The sequence below is a fragment of the Lemur catta genome, chromosome 8, assembly GCF_020740605.2.
Source record: "Lemur catta isolate mLemCat1 chromosome 8, mLemCat1.pri, whole genome shotgun sequence".
Classification (NCBI taxonomy): domain Eukaryota; kingdom Metazoa; phylum Chordata; class Mammalia; order Primates; family Lemuridae; genus Lemur; species Lemur catta.
Window position 1 is genome coordinate 10436936 of NC_059135.1, and position 20671 is coordinate 10457606.

Genomic DNA, 20671 nt, shown 5'->3' on the forward strand with positions numbered 1-20671 from the left:
CAGGGTAAGTTTCCAATTGTCTGGAACATCTAGCCTCCATCATTTAGATTTATTTTCATGTCCTTTCTTTCAAGTCACATATAAAGCAGTCAACTACCTATTTTAGTTTATATTTTTTTAAACTGGTATCTTTGTTCTACATTTACTCTATTTTAATAATAAGGATAAATTGATACTTTACTATACTTATAGAATATTAAAGGCAAAATGTTTTCTGAGAGTTTATAAGTATATAAATATATGTAAATACACACCTATCTTCCTCTCTCTCTATATATCTCTCTCTCTAATCTATCTTCAGTGTTCACACTTTCTTGCACAAAGGCACAAACCAACTCACTATATTAACTTCCTCTATCGATGGCACACACTGCCATGTGCATCAAATCCATGACAGCAAGGTTTACATTTTTGAAATAACATTTCTCCCTGAACAGTGGTCAGGATTTGTTGCTGGACAGGTCCCTGTTAAGCTGCAAAGCGCAGAGCAGGAGGCCCAAGTCACCAGCCCTGCTGGTGACTGGTTTCAAGGCCCTCCTCCTACCTTCTTGCCCTTTCAATCCATTTAATCCTGGAAGTCCTGGGTCTCCCCTGGGACCGTCTATGCACCTTCCTGGGCGGCCTTTTTCTCCAGGTGGTCCAGGCTGCCCTGGATCTCCTGCAAAAGAGAGTCCAAGCACATATTCAGCTGCACAAACTAAAGGCTCTGGTATTGCTATACCAATCATTCTTCTGTAACATTTTCCCCCTAAATCAGACCTATATTGGATACTATATTTAATACTATTAATTGTAGAGGGCACTGGTGAAAAGGGAAAGAAGGAAGGAAGAAAGAAGAAAGAAAGCTAGAGCAGTAACATAGAATGGGAAATTAGGTCCCACAGAGTCTATTGATTGAACTAGAAGTGTATTTGAGAAAAATTCTTCACCCCTAGAGCACCTACACGTTCAGTTTGCTGCATTTTAGCCGAGCTCACAGTGGAGAAAAGTAATCACACTTGCTATTGTACCTCGTGGTCCATCAAGCCCTTCATTTCCTGGAGTTCCAGGGAGACCTGGAAGTCCAGGGAGTCCAATTTCTCCATTTTCCCCAGAATTGCCTCTTTCTCCCGGAAAACCTGGTGTTCCTGGTTCTCCAGGCATGGCTAGTGCTGGTTCTCCCTATAGCACAGAAATTATGTTAGTTTTACTATATAATGCTTCCAAATCCTGATTGATACTGACTCGTCTTTAGGGCTATTTACTTGAAAATAACCTCTCTGTTACAGAGGCTCTCGGTCCCTTTTGCACAGACACCACCATTCCATCAACTTGCCTTTTTCAACTGTAGTTGCAGACTTTTCTATAAAATTATGCTTAATAATGCTTCAGGATATGGAGCCTCCATTTTTTTTTCAGAAGACTGTGGAATTGTGTGTAAATAGAAAAATCTAGATATCTTTACTTTTGATAGTTTTTCTCATAGCTACCCACATTTCTTTCTAGAGTTCTCCCATTTTAAATACTGTTTATGAAGTTTTTAAGGAAGAAATAAATGGAAACCTGCCTTCTAACACCTTCTATTTTCCTTTCTAAAAGGGAGGATGCTCCGAAGACTTTTAAAAATATTTAGTATCTTCATCAACTGCAAATACATAGATAATTTCTACACGTAGAATGCCCTGCTGGTGGGGGCCTCCTAACTGACCAATTATGGTCATCCCTCCACTCCCCTGTGACAGTCTGAGTTTTCATTCTTGCAGACCTTGGGTCCTGGGGGTCCTGGCTCTCCAGGTAACCCAGGCTCTCCCATTTTTCCAGGAGAACCCAGTGATCCTTTTGTTCCTGGAAAACCTCGGTCTCCTATAGAGAAAAACAAATGTTGCAGGTTTAGTCTTATTGAAAGATCCTGAGCAGTAAGTCTTTTATCTCTCAACTAGCTAGAGATACTTTTATGAAAGCTTGAATGATGAGAAAACCAACTGATAAATTAGCAATTAAAAAAAATCAGTTCCAAGTCAGATTATGTTGGTTCCCAATTTAAAAAATGACTTTCTTTCTCTATTTTTGTTGTTTAGTGCAGCTACAATTTAAGTTCATTCATTCTTCAAACCACTGATGCTGGCTGACCATCTGACTGGCTTTATTTTACATATAGCATATAGCTAAATGGATTTTTATCTGTGTATTCATGACCCAGACCAAGATATGGAGCTTTTCCAGCACCCCAGGTAGCCTTTCTCAATAGGGGTTGCTCAAGAGAATTAAGTCCCAATGCCCTATAGCATCCATTGTGTGTAAGGAATTAACTTCTTCTTATGCATTTATGTTAATATTAATAATAGGATAATTGAGGAAGGAGTCACACATCGTATTCTATGCTCTGTGGTTCAGAAGAGGAAACCCTAGTGAAGCAAGGCTACATTCAGGGGGTTCCCTTCTGTCTCTAATTCGACCAATGTTAAATTCACAGTTAGCTCATGGGGTTCATTGGATTCCACTGTAAAATTGTAAATCTCCACCTTGAAGGTGCTCTTAGGCTAGTTCTCATTCCCATAGTCTACAGTCTTCTTCCAGAGAGTGAATACATAGAGTTACAAAGCTAGTCACGTATTAATGCAGGGTCCAAGAAGAACTAAGTAAAAATACCAGCTAGCCTCCATTAATTCTCAGATTATTAGGAAGAAATCCAAGAAATTGGACTCAAAGACCATATAAGAAATGTGATTATGTTTTCCATTTAAAATACTCATAAATTGAAATCAGTCTTCCCATATTTTGGCAGAATTCATATATAATAAACATTGATGACTTATTAATCCAAGAGATGAAACACCAAAAGTGGATTATATTTTGACAAACATTTTAAATAATATTGAAACAAACATGAAATTTTCATAAAACCTTCAGTTCTGTGCAACAACCCACGGACTGAGGTTATTCATATGTCATCCCGGGTGGGACTTTTATGTACTCGTCAGTGGGGATATTCAGCTCTCAACATCTGGATTTTTTGGGAGAGTTTCCTCTTTGAGAGGAAACAACATTTTTTTCCTAAAGAAAAATAACTTCCGTAATCTATTTGGGAATGTATGAGGAAATCAGCTATTTGTAATTTAATAGTTCATTTCTTATTAAAAAAAGAAATATATAAAGAAATGTATAAATATAAAAAGTGTGGACATTTATTAAGAAGTAACAAAAAAACTTTATGATTTCACAATCAAGAAGAATCACTATTTACCATTTTGGTGAATTTCCTTCCAGTAGTTTTTTATGCATTTTTAAAAATACAATTGAGATGAGATAGCATAAATCAATGTGAATTCTGCCTTTTCACCTAACATTATTGTAAGATTTTTTCCCCCTATTTAAGACTTGGAAATATGACATTTTAAAGGATATTATGGATATTTCTTATTTTATACACTTTATATCATATATATTTATATCTTTATATTCTATTTTATTCAATTTATTTATACCTATACCTTCTAAATATCAACAATGAACCTTATGTTTTAAAATTTTTAAATTTACCCTTAGGTCCAGGAGGCCCAGGAAATCCAATTCTTGAAATTCCTGGTTCACCATCAGGCCCGGGAAGACCAGGATCACCACACTTCCCCATGGATCCAGGGATGCCTTAAAAACACAGACACACACCCCTAACTTGCCTGCATCTTGTTTTTTTTTTTTATTTCAGCATAGTATGGGGGTACAAATGTTTAGGTTACACTACATCTTGTTTTAAAAGAAAATGTCTAAGTTCTCTGTGTCATCCTAGCCGTTCTGGAAAATTAAGGAATAATTTTAATATAACCTCAACTGTATACCCTTCCTCCCCACCCCTCTATCCAATGAACCAATCATTAGGAGCTGCAAAGAGCTTTTAAAATGTAACTTAATTCCTAAAAGGAAATATTCTAGATATCTTGAACTTTATAAGTCTCCTTCCATACATGCAAAATTCAGTTTTAGATCACACTGGCAAAGAGATTAAGTTTTCCAATGAAGATGCCATGGGAAATATCCTGATTCACTGCCAATGGGCAAACATTGTTTGCCCAACAACACTCCATGTAGATTGCTCTCCTCTAGAATTCCTCTTAAGTCATTATATCAGTTCTCCTTTGGAACTTTTATAGAAGCACCAGCAGGAATAATTTGGAGAACCTCAGAGAATGCCAGCAAGTCCCTGCCTGCTTGCTTGTTATCTGACAGGGCTCTGGCCTCTGCTCTCTTTGAAAGCAATGAACATAGTTTTAACTTATGGTGGGGACAGTATTTTTCCAGGAGGGTCAGGGTACTGTCTGATGTCATGCATGTGACTTGGCAAAGGGGATACTCACCAGGTGGACCTCGGGAGCCGGCATGGCCAGGGGGCCCTGGAGGCCCTGGGGGGCCCGGAACTGGTGTTGACACACTGAATTCTCCCCTAGGACCTTAAGGAAATTTGTGATCATAAGATAGGGGTGCACATTGAAGATTTCCTTAGATGATAGGGGAAAATTTGATTATACGGGGTTTATAAACATATCCCAAGCAAAATAAAAATTAGTCTCTGCTTCCACATCCTTCGAAGCTAGCTTAAGGATGACCAGCACATAGAAACTTTCTTAATTAATTAACAAATATTATAAGTATATACAATTGTCTAAGCCTTGTTTTAATTAATAGTCCAACATGCTGGTCTAGTGAAAGAAAGCCTATTCCAAAAAACTGATAATATGGAATTAAGTTTAAATGTTAGTGAATACTGATAGGCTATTTATTTGTTAGGTGACTAGTTTTCATGGGAAGTCAGCGTGATATATTGAACAAAACAGTAAGTTTTGATGTGGTTAAGACCATGTGAGTTTGAATCTTGGCTCTGGTGTAAGATCTGTGAGCTTGGACACTTTTCTTAACCTCTCTGATAAATTCGTTATTTTGTCTTGGAGGAAACAATGTCTACCACAGCAGGTAAGGATTTCAGATAATGTTCTGACCACAGTGGCCAACAGAAAAACAGTAGCCAACATTAAAAACATATTAGTGGTAAGTGTTGTCCATATAGAAAATAAATAGGTTTACAGTGTGTGATAGGAAAAATTTAATGATATATTTCACGACAAGGGGTTCCAAAGAACAGAAGAGCATTTGACGATGGATTAGAACAGGAGTCAATAAACTTTTGCTATAAGGGGCCAGAGAGTAAATAATTTAGGCTTTGTGGTCCACATCTATTCAACTACTCAACTCTGCCACTGTAGCACGAAAGCCGCCAGAGACAACACATAAATAACTAAGTGTGGCTGTGCTCCAGTAAACTTTATTTATGAACACTGTAATTTGAATTGTGTATAATTTTTGTATATTATAAATTATTATTAAACAATTGTTTTCAATTATTCAAAAGTGTAAAAACCATTCATAGCTTGCGGGCCACACAAAAACAGGTCGTGGGGTAGACTTGGATTGTGGGCCACCATAATTTGCTAATCCCTGGGTTAGATTTATTTTTCTCTGCAACCTCCAAAGTAAGGTGCAGAGAAAAGTAAATAAATATATATATTTATTATACATATAGAAAGAGTCATAAAATAAGATTTACATATATAAAGACAGAAATGACGCACATGATTTATAATATGAATAATATGGGGAAGTACACTCTGGTTTACTGATGAGGGAGATACTAAAAAATGATTTGGTTCATGCCTGTAATCCTAGCACTCTGGGAAGGTGAGGCAGAAGGATTGCTTGAGGCCAGGAGTTCAAGACCAGCCTGAGCAAGAGCAAGACCCCATCTCTACAAAAAATAGAAAAATTAGATGGGCATGGTGGCACATGCCTGTAGTCCCAGCTACTTGGGAGGCTGAGGCAGGAGGGTCACTTGAGCCCAGGAGTTTGAGGTTGCTGTGAGCTATAATGATGCCACTTCACTCTAGCCTGAGCAACAGAGTGAGCATAAATTTTTCTTAAGAAAAGAAAAAGATAAAATAAGAAAAAGATAAAAAATGATTTGGATACCACAGATTTATTGGGTCTTACCCTTTGAAATGATTTGAAAGTAAAAAATGATCACAGTGGCATTGTTTACTTAAACCTGTCAGTATCCTGCTATTCTCATCTCCTTCCATACCTTTGGCCACAGACAAACATTAAGGACCTGATTCCTCTTGAATCCAGAGCTTTGTTCAGTTCATGTGGATCTCAGAAGCTACTTGGACTTTCTTTAAAACTATTATCAGACGACTTTGCATCATTTGTCTTAGATATAAATAAAATAAAGTTTTATTTAGAACCTGCCTATTGAGTTATGGACCAAAAAGACCAAATTTGCAACAACACCAGTGGGTTCTTGAGGCCTGGAAGAGGCTTCTCAAGATCAGTTTCGTGGGTTTTTGTCTCCCCTTTCTTCACTATGTTTATCATAACTGACTTCCACTCATCATTTAGGATCTGTTCATTCTATATACTTATATCGGTAATAGAGATAGACTATCCTAGGAAATGTCAGTTGAATTGCCCAGTAACAGGTAAAAATAGATTTTCTCTACCATATCCTATACGTTCTTTCCCAGTGTCTATGAACTGACATTTCTATTTGTTAGAAGCAAGTTTCTATATTTTCATTTGTCTTGGAGGGGCTTCCTTAGCTCTAGGAACCATCAACCCACCCCACAGGAAAACCGGACTGGAAAGAAAACTAACCAACCGGCTTCTCCGGGTGGTCCAGGGGCTCCAGGAAGTCCTTGGGTGCCCTTTGGACCAGGCTCCCCCCGGGGTCCATAGCCAGGTGGCCCAGCTGGTCCAGCTGGTCCTGCAGGTCCTGGGGACCCAGGGGAGCCAGGATGGCCTGGAGGACCCTGTTCTTTCTTCTCACGACGTGGTGCCTGTGACAATAGGAATGTGGATAGTGTTTCATTCCAGTATCTTCTTACAACAGGTTAATCATACCCCAAGCATGAATGCTAGCTAGGCTGTCATTGAGAAGAGCTTGAAAAGCAGTTGGCATTTGATGGGAATTATTACTAAAATAAGAGCACTGAGGGTTTTACGTTGTTTTATGCCCTTCGGAATTCGACCTTAGGTTTAGTGCCTGTTCTCCTATGGGAGACATGTCATTACAGGATCTCTCAAGCAGGACTTAAGACAGTTCCAAGTCCATAAAATGTTGCTAAGTTCAAACTGGCCAACAGTTCAAATGGCTTTAGAGGTGACATTCTTGCTAATGTTACATTTCTAAAATAAAACCAGGACAGCAAACCTTTATTTGTGTGGTTTGCACCAGATATTTTCATTACAAAGAAGATATTCCACCTGTGTTAGTTTTTTCTCATAAAATGTCTACTCTTTATTTTTTTGAAGAAAAAAATGTACACACTGTAACTTTAAAAATGGACTGTGTATTTTTAAAGAAGTTGAATTTGACGAAATTGAAGCACCTTCTCCCCAACGTGCCCCACCCCAGGACTTTTGATTCACTGTCCAATATCTTCATGGCTAGGTGGTCTTTCTCCTTTTTGTTTTGTTTTTTATAATGACAGAGTGTAAGAGTCAACAAATCACCTTCTTTATTTTCTCTCTTTTGTTTTCTGGGTCATCTTTATCAAAACCAATAAAGAAAAAATTAGTGAGATGCAAATGGGGGCATCATACGAACTCTATTAATAGTAGAAAAACAGAATTCTAGCATTGTCCCTTTATAAGCACAACTATCACAAAGTGAACAGCTTGGGAGTTTGCCATAGCAGGATCTGAGAAACTGGTCCTGCGATGCTCCCAGCCAAAATGTGTTCTGTCATCAGAAAGGTTTAGGGAAGACTGTGTACCATGTTTACATGTTGACCCCTTTTAATATCACAGTTCAGATTGTGATATTAAAGGGTCTGTAAATGAATCTTGAAATTTGTTTACCGAGTTTCCCCAAACCTGTTCGAGGTGGGACACTTTATACTGGATAACACAGATTAACTCTGAGAAAAACTGGCATTTCCTAGAATAGTTTGGGCAGCATGCCTTGCAAACTTCACACAGATACATTATGATGAGAGGTGTTCAACCTCTTACTTACTCTAGGACCTGTTAAAATAGATCCTGGTAGGTGTTACCTCTCAAACATGTGAGAAATTCTATTCTGTGAAAAGGGATTGGATTTACATAAGCTTATGTATTTTAAATTTGCTCTCTTTATTTGACTGCCATACCCAAAGCATGCTGTCTTCATGTATTTATCTTTACTTAAAAGAATGGACACCGCCCCCAAAATATTTACTAAAACTAGTAGTTGTTTTCTGAATTTCTCCATAAACTCATTTGATACAAATATAAAACTGTAACTTGTGCATAAGACAGGGTCATTATCAATGTAGAATTATCACTGGGCTAAATCATTGAATGCTACCTATTTATTTTGTCAAAGTACTTATGAATATTTGCTTGGGTGGTTCCTGCTAATTTGAAGATGCCTCATTCTGCAGTTAGAGTGATGAACTGTGCTGAGTGGCCAACCATTTTCTGAAAGGAAATCACTTTATCTCTTAACTTCAGAGCACTTCACTTCATTTATAGGGAGGGTAATTTGAAAAAATGCAGTTAAATACCAACCGGTTCGCCTTTAGGTCCTGGTAATCCTTTCACTCCCGGAGTTCCAGGAATTCCGTCCAAGCCCTTTCTCCCGGGATGCCCTCTGAGCCCCGGTTCCCCAGGGGCACCCACTTGTCCCTCAGGCAGAGGAGTTTCACCTTTCTCTCCTTTAAGTCCTGGATCACCCCGAGCACCTGGGAACCCCTAGGGGAGTATAGAAAAAGACTCTGCATTGAATTTTGATAGAGTTGTCCCTCGTCAATCTTAGAAACAGTGTCAACAAGATCTTTTCAATTTTAAGGAATGTGGATTTTTTTTAAACACACTTTCTTTGGCCCACAAATATTATTCCAAGCATTTTGTTTGTTTTGCTTCGTTTTTACTTCCAAAACTGGAAAAGGATTCAGTTAGACAGTACAATTCAATGCAACCCACGCAATAATATGATTCAACACAATAATCATCAACTCAGATTATGTTTGAATATTGGTAAATTTTAACAAGCCTCTCTGAATAATTTGAATTAAGAATATATCACCAATATAATCAAGATTTTAATTTTAACAGGCTTACTGACATACAATTTACATGCCATAAAATTCATTCTTTGTAGGAGTAAATTTCAATGATTTTTAGCACATTTGTGGAATCAGGCCACAATCACCGCAGTCAGTGTTAAAGCTTTCCCATTGTTCCCCCAAATCCCCCCAAATCCCCTCAAGTCCAGGGAACAGCTGATGCCTGTTCCTACCCTCAGCCCCAAGCTGTCACTGATCTGTCTCTGATATCATTTTAAATGATTTATAAATTCATTAATTCATTTGCTTAATCATTTACATATCATTCATTTATTCATTTAGTCAATAAGTATCTATTCAGCAATTACTGTTTGCCAGGCACCTAAGTGTGGTGCAACCATATTGGACAGTTTTCCAAATTGAAGCTAGAGCTTTAAAACCATGAAATCTTACTGGAAATCCTGGAAGACCTGCACTTCCTGGGGACCCCGGGCTTCCTTTCGCACCAGCTGCACCTTGCCCTCCTGCAAAGCAATGAGTATTAACTGCTCATAGACACCATATGTGGAACACCGACCCTGAGTAGCCAGGGGAATGCAATGTGTGGAGAAAATAGGGTGTTTTCTTATGAGGAAAGAAAGATGATTTCTATCATAAAACATACAATGCAATAAGAGAATGGGAGTAAATAACTGGAATAAGTAATAATGTAAAAAATAACTCAAATCTTAGCTTTTTACAATTCACAACTTTATAATTTTAAGATTATGCATTTATTTTTTCTGAGCATATATTACTTGTAAAAGTAATATTATAGCACATTTAAAAGTAATTTTAAAGAACATTATACAGAATGAAGAGACTAAAAATCACCCATAAATCTACCACCAGAAGGTAATGTTTGCTAAATTTTAATGTATATTAGTCATACATCTTTATATCCATAAATTCACAAGACTCATATATACACTATTTTGGAATCATACTATATATATTTCAATAAGTATAGATTTATAGCTTCATTTTAAATGGCTGCATAGTAGCCTATTGTGTGAGGGAGCCATCATTTATTAATACTTCCCATAGGTATTTAAATATCTCTATAAAGATAATCCTTTTAGACAATCTTTTAGATGGGTCTCCTGTCAGTTCATCAACAAATGTTTATTCAGATTCTATTTTTTGCAAGATATTGAGCCTGGATATAGTAATCCAAACCATTTTACTTCTTCTACATCTCCTTTGAGCTATATGTGCATATGCCAAATGTCGAGAAGTTAAGGAAAATACAATAATGCAATTATCAAGCTGGTTCATCAGTGTGCTGCTCACCTTGGGCCACAGGTGTGACTCAGGGAATGTAGGAAAATAATGGTTTCTTATCTTTTCTTCTTTTTCTGCTTCTTTCCCTCCCTTCTTCCCTTCTTTTTAGTTTTTGTTTTAATAGAATATTTCCCCCAGAGACTTGGGCACTGAATAGGAGCTAGGTGAGGAACAGCCAGCTCTCTGCCCCTCCTTCCCTCTTAGGGGGTTAGAGCAGTGGCAGCGATTGCAAAGCAGCAGAGGCTTTTATAAAGGAGAAGAGGGTGGGATCTGAGATCCCTGCCCAAGTGTATGTCCTCCCTTGGTTGGCCGTGGTGCCCACAGCTGCCACCATTAGCGTTTCTTCTTTGGACTGAGACCCAGCCTCCCAGAAGACCCTGTGCCAATGCAAATATCTACCAGATAGTGATAACATATAACCTCCCCCATCTGGGTTCCCAGGCAGACCTTTGCATTAACTCGCCCCAAAGAGCAGTAGCCCCTGAGGAGACAGGCAACAGTGCAGCAATCAAGGGCCATCAGCGTGGAGGGCAAGAGCATGCCTCTGGAGGAGAATGTGCAGATTCGAGTCCGAGCTCTGCCATCTATGAGCTAAGTCATCTTATACGCCTCAACTTCCTCATCTGTCCAGTGGGGTTGATGATGGCACTTACTTTTAGCCTTGATGTGAGAACTAAAGGAATGGAAGCACAGAGGACACTTAGTGCCCAGCACACTGGCCAAGGGCTCTGTGACTTGAACTCTTATTAGTTAATGATAAATAACTCCGTGATGGTTTCTCAAGCCCAAGGTGCTGATGGAAGAACCAACAGTGTGTGTGGTATCATGGAACCCAGCCAATAAATAGAAACTTCTTGTACTTCAGGGTTCAGCCCATGGCCAGTCTTATAACTAAGGAAGGGACAGTTGACAAGCAGAGTCAGTGACAGCCAGGAGCACAGGGTTGGGGTGGAGAGTCCTGGTCTGGCACAGAGTTGTCAAGAGAAGGCCTGTGAGTCATGCTTAACTTAGTCCTCAGAACGTTGGCTATAAAATGTTGTTTCCCTTCAAAAGTTGATTTAATGGCTAACAAAAAAAATCATGAGATTTCAGATAAAAATTCAGATTTCTTTCTTCTCATGAAAAGTTGGAAGATTCATTAACACAGGACCTGACATGCTGACAAGTAACCATAACCCTGCCGGTCCATCTAATTGTGCCCTCTGCCTGCTGCCGTCCTCAATGTTGTAATTTTTTATTGCACTTGTATCCTTAAAGAGAAAGTGAAGTACTGCTTATTCCCATGACTCTATTAAAAGTGGGAACATGAAAAAATGTATGGGGAAGCGTCGTGTCTTTTGAGGAAAAAAGGGAGAGAGCTCATGTCTTTATGGAAGAAAAAAGTGGTGTGTGTTTAGTACAGCTGCTTCGCTGCTTTCAGCCACCTGCTGGTTCCCGGTAGGAACCTGTGTCGACAATTCCTGGCTAACAATACTTTGCTAGAGTTTCGCAACTAAAATGCAACAGGGAAAAATAACAGCTTTTATTGAATTTGGGATGACTTTATGTTAACAGAATATATGCTTTTGAAACTCTCTCTCCAAGTTCATGTAAACCACATCATGACATCCAGTAATCTAATACCTTTATGTTTTTTAAATCTCTCAGTGTATTGACTCTTTTGTGCTTGCAAAAACACTTGTGTGCAAATTGTCCATACCTGGGATTCCTTTTACACCATGCAGCCCCGGCAGTCCTGGGAGGCCGGGAGGCCCTGGGATACAAGGGCACTGTGTGCATGGCAGGCCCGGGTCTCCTGCAACAGAGCACACTTGCATTACTTATGAACCCACACTGAGTCCTCAGAAAGGACAGATATTTTCCAACCACATAATCATTTATTACATTTAAATGTTTTTTATGCAGTGAAAAGCATCTTAGGATATTGTGCATATTAATAACAATTCATCTATTGTATATACACTTACTTTATTATACTGAGCTGTAGAGTTCTGGGGGAGAAAATTCCAAGAGTCTAACATAAAACATCTATTTCAGTGTTTCTTTCCTTGCACACAGGCTAAAACTCACATTCTAAGGATATCTGAGAGTTATTGCATGGGTGCTAAATACGTTAGTGATTTACAGATAAATGAATACTTTTAGATAAATTTTTTCGGAAAAGAAGCCATCCATGACTGGCTATTGTTTGGGAATCACTGTTGTCTCATGGGGAAAAAACAGTGATGAGAATGGCTTGTTCTACTAGAACAACACCATTGACTGAACCAACCTTTGGGCCCATCAACTCCTGGGATTCCTGGAGCCCCTAGATAGCCGGGCAGTCCCTGATCTCCAGGTGGGCCCCTGAGAAAAACGATGTCACCTATAAAAACACAACACCAAAGACAATGTTTATTTGTGTTTTCTTTTTAATTATGTGTTTTAACATATGCATTATTTTATATGCATCACTCCCATCTTTGCTGAAACTTCGGAAGTTTATTTGCAACTGAGAAGGCTGACGCATGTGGACATGTGGACCGGCTCTTCCCTTCACATTACATAGATGTGTTACTTTCTGAGACCTATGTAGTTGCTTTTGAAATCTCATTGTATGATACTTTTGCCACATAATCGACCCATTATCTTATTCAATTGTTTCCAATTATTCCAAGACAATCTGTTTTAGCATCTCGAGGCAAAGAATCAAATATTATTCTTCCATGTGTTTTGGATACATTGTATATTCCTGATATATTATAGATGCTTAATACATATCAAGTGAAAAAATGGATTCTGACTTAGGGTATCATTTGTTTTCTCCTCATTTTTTGACCATATCAGTTGAGTTTGTCACTCCTAAAGCAGCTCTCTAAGAAAGCTGTTTGAAGTCTTCCACGTTATCTACTACTGAAATATTGCAATGAGTAGCTAATTCCCTTACACTAGTAAATTGTATTCTGTGATCTATTTTTGCTCTTGCCATTTTAAATGTTAGGTTGAAGGCAATGCTGATAAAACTAAATATTTAAAAACAGTGCCTATAGCTGCCCCAAATTTCACAACAACAAGGTAATAGTGGAAATATTTAATTTAATTGGAACGTGGTAAGAGTCATATTGCATCTGCTTGACTATGAAAAGAATGACCACCTGTGTTCTAGTTTTCTGTGTCTTTAAGATACCTGGATAGCCATCTCTAAACAGTACAATCTGATGGCAGTTTAATACTTAAGGTAGGCCTATATGAATACTTACGCATTTATACATTTGTGTGTGTACTCAGTACATTTTCATACTCATTTCATACTTAATTCAACAAATATTTGAGTTCCTACGGTGTTCCAGCCCTCATGCTACACACTGGGCTTAAAACAGTAAAAAAGACACAGTCCCTGACCTCAAAAAGCTTTCATTCTTATAGGGAAGACTGAGGAGGGCAAGGCAATGTGAGGACCTGCTGTACCTATGCACCAGCACAGAACGCTAAGTAGCTCCGCAGGGAGATGGAAAGGAGCAGACGCCTGTGTCAGAACCTCGGGGCACCCTTCAAGTCCTGTGGGCCACAGCTCTGTGGTTTCTGACCCTTTTCCCCTAACAGGCACACTTCTGACTTCCTGCCCTGGGACTTCCTCGCTGATGCCAAGGCATGGGCTGTCCTGGGAACCATGCAAACACAGCGTGTGTGTGTGGGGGGGGGGTGGAGTTAGAGTGTGTGTGTGTGTGTGTGTGTGGGTGTGTGTGTGTGTGTGTGGTGTGTGTGTGTGTGTGTGTGTGTGTGTGTGTGTGTGTGTGTGTGTGTGTGTGTGTGTGTGTGTGTGTGTGTGTGTGTGTAGGGGGAGTTAGTCCTGTCCTGTGGGGCAAATCTTTGACCCGTGGGAAATAGGAGCTGGTGGATACATTTTTGCCTTTTTCTCACCTGGAACAGATTATCCCGAGACAGGCTTCGTGGGAGATATTCTCCAGGGGCTGAACAAGCAGTTGTAGTTGGCCAAAGCCAACTTGATAGCCACCCTGCTTCCTTCCCTCCGTCCCTCTCTCGGTCCCTCCCTCCCACTCTGTTCTCTGGAGAACGTGGTGAAGACTTTGCTACATTTTCAAAGGAATCATTCTACCATAGTTTTCTTTCACAGACAGTTTTAGTGAAAGGAAACGCCATTGGAAAGACAACTCATAAAAACCACAGACTCGTGGCCAATTTGTGAGTAGAGTTTATCGGTCCTGATTTGCACACATCTGTCACTGGGCACTGTACACAAAAGGGGCCCCATTACAAATCTTTACCTGGTAGTCCTGGTGGCCCCGGTGGTCCTGTAGGGCCTGGTGCACCAGGACAACCCGGAGACCCCGGAGGCCCCACTGCATTCTGTCCCGGGGGACCGCGTTCCCCTTTGCTTCCTTTCAAGCCTGGCCACCCAGGGGTTCCTCTGAGCCCAGGCCTTGATGGTCCTTGGAGAAAATAATCATTTATTGTATTTTAAGTTTTTTCCTGATAAATATATATTTATTTTTTCAATGGCAAAGTGATTTATTCTTATTTTTAAAAGTCACACAATTGAGAGGCACATCAAGCACATAAAATAAAAAGTGAATGTCCTTGCTTCCTTCATCTGTGGCCTTGTTAAATAACCACAGTACAGCAAAGCACAGAACACCCCATTCCCACAAGATAATTTATGCAACTTATTGCAAGGAACTGAAACAGAATTTGAGATGCACTGTAGTGCTTTTATTAAAAGGATTCACCAGGAATGCTTCGATACATGTTGCTTGGTAGATATGTTTTATTAGAGACTAGAGGATGCCTACCTTTCAGTGCCCTCAGTGAGAAAGAGAGAAAGTTCTAATTAGACTTTTTCCCTGCCAATGTCTCAGGTATAAAAGGCTGTGCTGGGGGAGGAGGCATCTCCTGGGAGAAGCCAGGCCAGGCGAAACAAAACCCATCCCAATCCTAAAATGGCAAGGATGTGAGGAGGGGCAGTCTCTGATCACTGCCTTGCAGATAGGTTAACTATTAAGTACAGGGATGTCACCACCAAAGGGCTGAGAAACCAGCAGGGATAATATGTGATTATGTCTTATTATTTGAGTATAAAGGCAAATTCTTCTGATTGATATGTTTCAGAGCTTTGTAATTTTTATTTTATTTTGATACATTATATTTATACATATTTGTGGGGTACCTGGGGAATTTTGTTACATGTGTAGAATGTACAATGATCAAGTCAGGTATTTAGGGTCTCCATCACCTCAGTATTTGTCATTCCTACATGTTGGGAACATTTCAAGTCCTCTCTTCCAGTTATTTTGAAATACACAATACATTGTTGTTAACTATAGTCACCCTGTTCTGCTATCAAACGTTAGAACTTTTTCCTTCTATCTAACTGTACGCTTGTACCCACCCGTTAACCATCTCTCTTCGCCCTTGACTCCACCAAAAACTCTCGGAACCAATAAACAAATTCAGTAAAGTTGCAAGATACAAAATCAACATACAAAAATCAGCAACATTTTTGTACACCAATAATGAACTAGCTGAAAAAGAAATCCAAAAGGCAATCTCGTTTACAATAGCCACAAGCAAAAATAAAATACCTAGGAATAAATTTAACCAAGAATGTGAACGACCTCTATAAAGAAAACTATAAAACACTTACAAAAGAAATTGAGGAGGACACAAAGAAATGGAAAAGCATCCCATGTGGATCGGAAGACTCAATATTGTTAAAATGACCATACTACCCAAGGCAAACTATAGGTTAAATGCAATCTCTGTCAAAATACCAATATTATTTTTCACAAAAATAGAAAAAACAATCCTAAAGTTCTTATAGAACCAGAGCTTTGTAATTTTTTACTCATTTGCTTCTTAAAGGAGCCTATTCATTCGTTACTTAGGGGCCTGACAGGGGGAAGGTATTCCTTAATCTTTGCCTTGCAGTCTAAAATATCTTTTTGCCCCATTCCAACTTCAAGAAAATCCACTGTTACCAGTTTGATCTATATTTTTTCCAAGCATATACAGGTACATATGGTATTTATCTATTTCTGTATCTATTTTTTTTACAGTGGGATTATATTATTACTAATAGTACTCATGGTTCTGCAATCTGCTTAATTTTAATTCATTTTCAAATTTATGAAGTAATTTAATATGCAACATTGTACAGAGAAAAATACAATCAATGGCAGGGCACCTGCTCAAATCTTTGCTCTTTTGTCTCAGACTTGTTTCCTTTAAAAAGAGCGCAGAACAGTTACAAGAGATGGGCCTCTGCGGACCCACCTCGGTCTCTTCCTCCTCCTCTCTCAAAAGGTAAACACTCTAGTGATTCACAGACTAAAGTTTCAAACTTTACAGAAAAAGTATAATCTGGGTATCCTTATGCAACTTGTGACTTGTGATGAAAATTATCATCTTTAACCAACCTAATTACCATAACATTACTGTTTTCTATCTCTGTGCCTCCTCTGTGTTCAAGGCCTCTGCTCACACCCCCAACTGTGAAAATTGCCTGATGCTAAGGCATTTATACTTAGTTAAAACTTCTGAAAAGTAAAAAAAGAGCATTTCTATATCACTTTGTATCAATTCTGCTTCCTTTTCCCCTGTAGGTTGCAAAAATAACCATTAAGAAGCTGGAAACACTTTTAGATCAATTAGGGAAACATTTGTCTTATGTAAATATTACAAACTTCATAGGCAGCAGTGTATTTTCTTTTGTAATAGCATTTCTATTTGTGCCCCAAGAAATATGGACATACCAGGACTTCCAGGAACTCCAGGGGGACCACTAGGACCTGGGGATACATGACATTAATTAATCACTCACAAAGATATAAATGCTACCTTATCCACCTTTGAAATCTTGGATGACCACATCATAATAATTAACAATACAGAGTTTTCATACTTTTTTCCTACTCTCACATAGATATTAGAAAACTTCACTTATTTAGACAAACTGCCAAGAGCAAACTAATCTTACAAGTCTAACACTCAAAAGTAAACTATGCCACCTTATCATTTTCACATAATTCAGCAGAGATTTACTAAGAGCCTGCTCTGTGTTCAGTATTTTGCTGGGAGTTCAGATGAAAGAAAATCAAACACTGCCAAAAACATCCAGGATCTGTAGTTTGGCCTGGTTTTCTATCTTGGATCACTTCTAGAGGTAACGTTCCATTGCATTCTAATTCTTTGATATATATATATATATATGTGATTTATAGTTAACATATTTTTTAAAATTTATGTCAATGTCTGTATTTATGTGTCATTTTATTCAAATATAGTAGGATATTTTATTCTTTTAAGTAAAATTCTTCTTTGAAAATCTTGTTTATATCAATAATTTATCCAGATCAGAGTGGTTCTCAATCCTGGCTGCCCATTGGAATAATCTCGAGAATTTTTACAGTTTACCAGTGTCCAGGGCCTTCATCCAGACCACGAAGTCAGAATCACAGGGTGGGACCTTGACAAGGTCATTACTTAGAAGTTCCCAGGGATTCTAATATGTAGCCAGAGATGAGCACTACTGGCCTAGAATGTTCAAATCTTTCAAAAGTGATACAATATAAGTGAATGTGACGTGAATTCATGGTGTCAAGGACAGATCGTTGTTCCAGGAGTCAGGAAACCAGGGCTTCAGTACCCCCTGGTAAGCATCTGTATGGATTTGTTCAAGTTACAGTGTTTCAGGGTCTCCATTTTCTCTAATCCCACTGAGACTGCTCATTCCTGATACTCCCTTCTCCTGCCCTCCCATGTGTTTTCTTGACAGTCTCAAACTTCATGCTTTGCTATTAATACATACAGATCATTTGATTATCTTCTTGGTAGCCACTTGTAAAATGAAAATATGAAATAAAAAAATACCCTCTATGAAAATTGAGATCTCTCCTTCCTCTCCTCACCCAAACCTTCCCCCTGACAAATCCTACATCTGCAAGCACATGCTGTTTATTCCCTTGAAAGAAAACCAGAAAAATGTTCAACAAATGCTTTATTCTCACCCTGGGGGCCTCGAGCTCCTCTGGGCCCTGGTGGGCCTGGAATTCCTTTATCTCCCTTTTCCTGGTATGCATCATAATATTCTGTCTTAAAGGAGAAAGAAATGAATAAAGAGAAAGGGTAGCTATTTATGGACAGCTCATCAAACGCAATTACTTCAATTTCTTCATTTTGGCCAAAAAGCTACCTTCCTTATTTTCCTGAATTTATAGGTTTATATGTTAGCAGGAATATGGTCGTCATGTATATGTAGATGAATAAATTTAAAGAAAAAGTAGACCTTTCTGATATCATGATATTATATATCTCATGGGCTTTCAATTAGAAATACATGTTATGATGTGACCCAGGTCACACACCCACATTTACATATGCACGTACAGACATATGTACATATCTATGAAAAAAATTAAAGTTTCACAAAAGAGTGGCTTACCATTACACCATAGGATCAACCCTGAAACTTTTTATTCTATTCTATTTCACTTTTTAAAAATGCTGGTCCTGATGGACTAAAGGTATTTCCAAGTATGGTGGGACTCACACATCAGAAAATACTGGATTTATTATTGCTTTAAATTCCAGAGCACCACTGACCCTCAAGAATCAAAGAATAACGTTTCCAGCACAGTGGACCTACTGCTGGTCTCCTTGACCATTTACATCCTAAGCAGAATTTCTTTTGAAGTTAGTTAAAGCTGCAAACAGATTTATAGGGAATTGAGCATAAGAAAACACACAATAAGTGAGGAAGGCTAGTTCCTCTAAAGTGCAAGTAGATTTTACTTAGCATTTAGTAGATTTATCTTGAAGGAATGAAGATGGGAGTATAAAAGGTTTTTTAAAACTTAGTGTTTTGTTTTGTTTTGTTTGAGACAGAGTCTTGCTCTGTCACCCAGGCTAGAGTGCAGTGGCATCATCATAGCTCACTGCAACTGCAAACTCCCGGGGCTCAAGCGATCCTCCTGCACTCCCAGAGTGCTAGGATTACAGGCATGAGCCACTGTGCCGGGCCAAAACTCTTTGTTTTGTTTTTTCCTATGCTGCATGGGCCAATTACTTTGTTGACTTCTTTGAAGATGAGGGAACAAGAGCCTTGTGATTAAGCAATACATATAAAATCACAAAAATTAATAATATTACATAATAATCTCCACCACAAAGTCTGTAATGATGTGTGTGCACCTGCCAAGTGCTGGCATTGTGCTAAGTGCTTTCACAAAATAGCCCCTTTAATCTTCCCTGCAACTCTATTAAAGCATTTTGGGGCTGCTGTGGTTTGAATGTGGCCCCTCCAAAACTCAGGTTTGCCACTGTGATAGTATTACGAGGTAGGACCTTTAAGGGGGGATTAGGCTATGAGGACTTCTCCCTTGTTGGTGGGATTAAGGCCATTTTAGAAGAGCAGCCTTGCCCTTCTGCCCTCTGCCCAATGAGGGTGCAGCTAAGAAAGCCCTCTCCAGACCAAATGCCAGCATCTTGATTTTGGACTTCTCAGCCTCCAGAACTGTGAGAGATAAATTTCTGTTCTTTATATTAATAAATCACTTAGTCTCAGGTATTCTGTTGTGGCAGCACGAAACATCCTAAGACAGGGGCTGTGCGCATTTGAATCATTTGCTTTTCATGTACAGATTCAGATTTCCAGGCCCCGCCTCCAGTTACTGAGTTAAATTACCGAGGCTGGAGGCCTGGGAACTGCATTTTTAACAAGACACCCCTTGCCCCCATGACAGTTTCGCCACCACGGACCACTCTGTTCAACCTGCGCAGTCATACACGGTGCTGCTACTCAGCCCGCTGAATGTGAGAACCAACGTCTTCTGAGGAAGGAGATGAACAGATACCAGCATGCAGAGCCTGGGTCCCCTTCTCTCCTCTCCTTCAGCTTCAGAGTCACAGAATATGCAGTCAGGAGTTGACATCAAATCCATGTTCACACTGCGAAGGGGACCATTTCCTGCTGCAATGGCACTTGGGCTGGGATGATTGCTTTTTGCTGACCCTGCATTGAGCCCATGGTGAGCTTTGGCTACGTGAAAGCTCCGGAGTTGTCATACCCAGGCCCAGGTGGAGAGAGGAGGAGCTGGCTCCCAGCTGTCCTCCCCAGTGGCCTGCTCTACCCCGAGGGTGCAGGATCACTGGGGCCAGGTTTGATTAGACAAAGCTTTTCTTGTCCTCCCTATCCCAGGATGGGCATTACTAGTGCATTCCAGGGACCAAATTGAAATATTTTACCCCTTGTCAAATAGACGAATAATGACAACAGCTATTTT

The 20671-nt window shown here is 39.2% G+C and overlaps 1 protein-coding gene across 1 annotated transcript in view; it reads right to left on the reverse strand.

Annotated features, from left to right (window-relative positions):
- The window catches only part of COL4A3 (collagen type IV alpha 3 chain), a 124752-nt gene that overhangs the window by 29967 nt on the left and 74114 nt on the right, over positions 1–20671 (reverse strand). The window contains exons 20-32 of the mRNA XM_045560275.1: positions 18398–18482; positions 17144–17179; positions 14660–14824; positions 12667–12759; positions 12094–12189; positions 9525–9595; positions 8575–8757; positions 6683–6860; positions 4332–4424; positions 3520–3624; positions 1745–1842; positions 1011–1161; positions 545–658 (exon numbers count right to left, since the gene is read on the reverse strand). Coding sequence (XP_045416231.1) covers positions 545–658; positions 1011–1161; positions 1745–1842; positions 3520–3624; positions 4332–4424; positions 6683–6860; positions 8575–8757; positions 9525–9595; positions 12094–12189; positions 12667–12759; positions 14660–14824; positions 17144–17179; positions 18398–18482 — 1468 coding nt within the window. The remainder of the gene's footprint in view (positions 1–544; positions 659–1010; positions 1162–1744; positions 1843–3519; positions 3625–4331; positions 4425–6682; positions 6861–8574; positions 8758–9524; positions 9596–12093; positions 12190–12666; positions 12760–14659; positions 14825–17143; positions 17180–18397; positions 18483–20671) is intronic.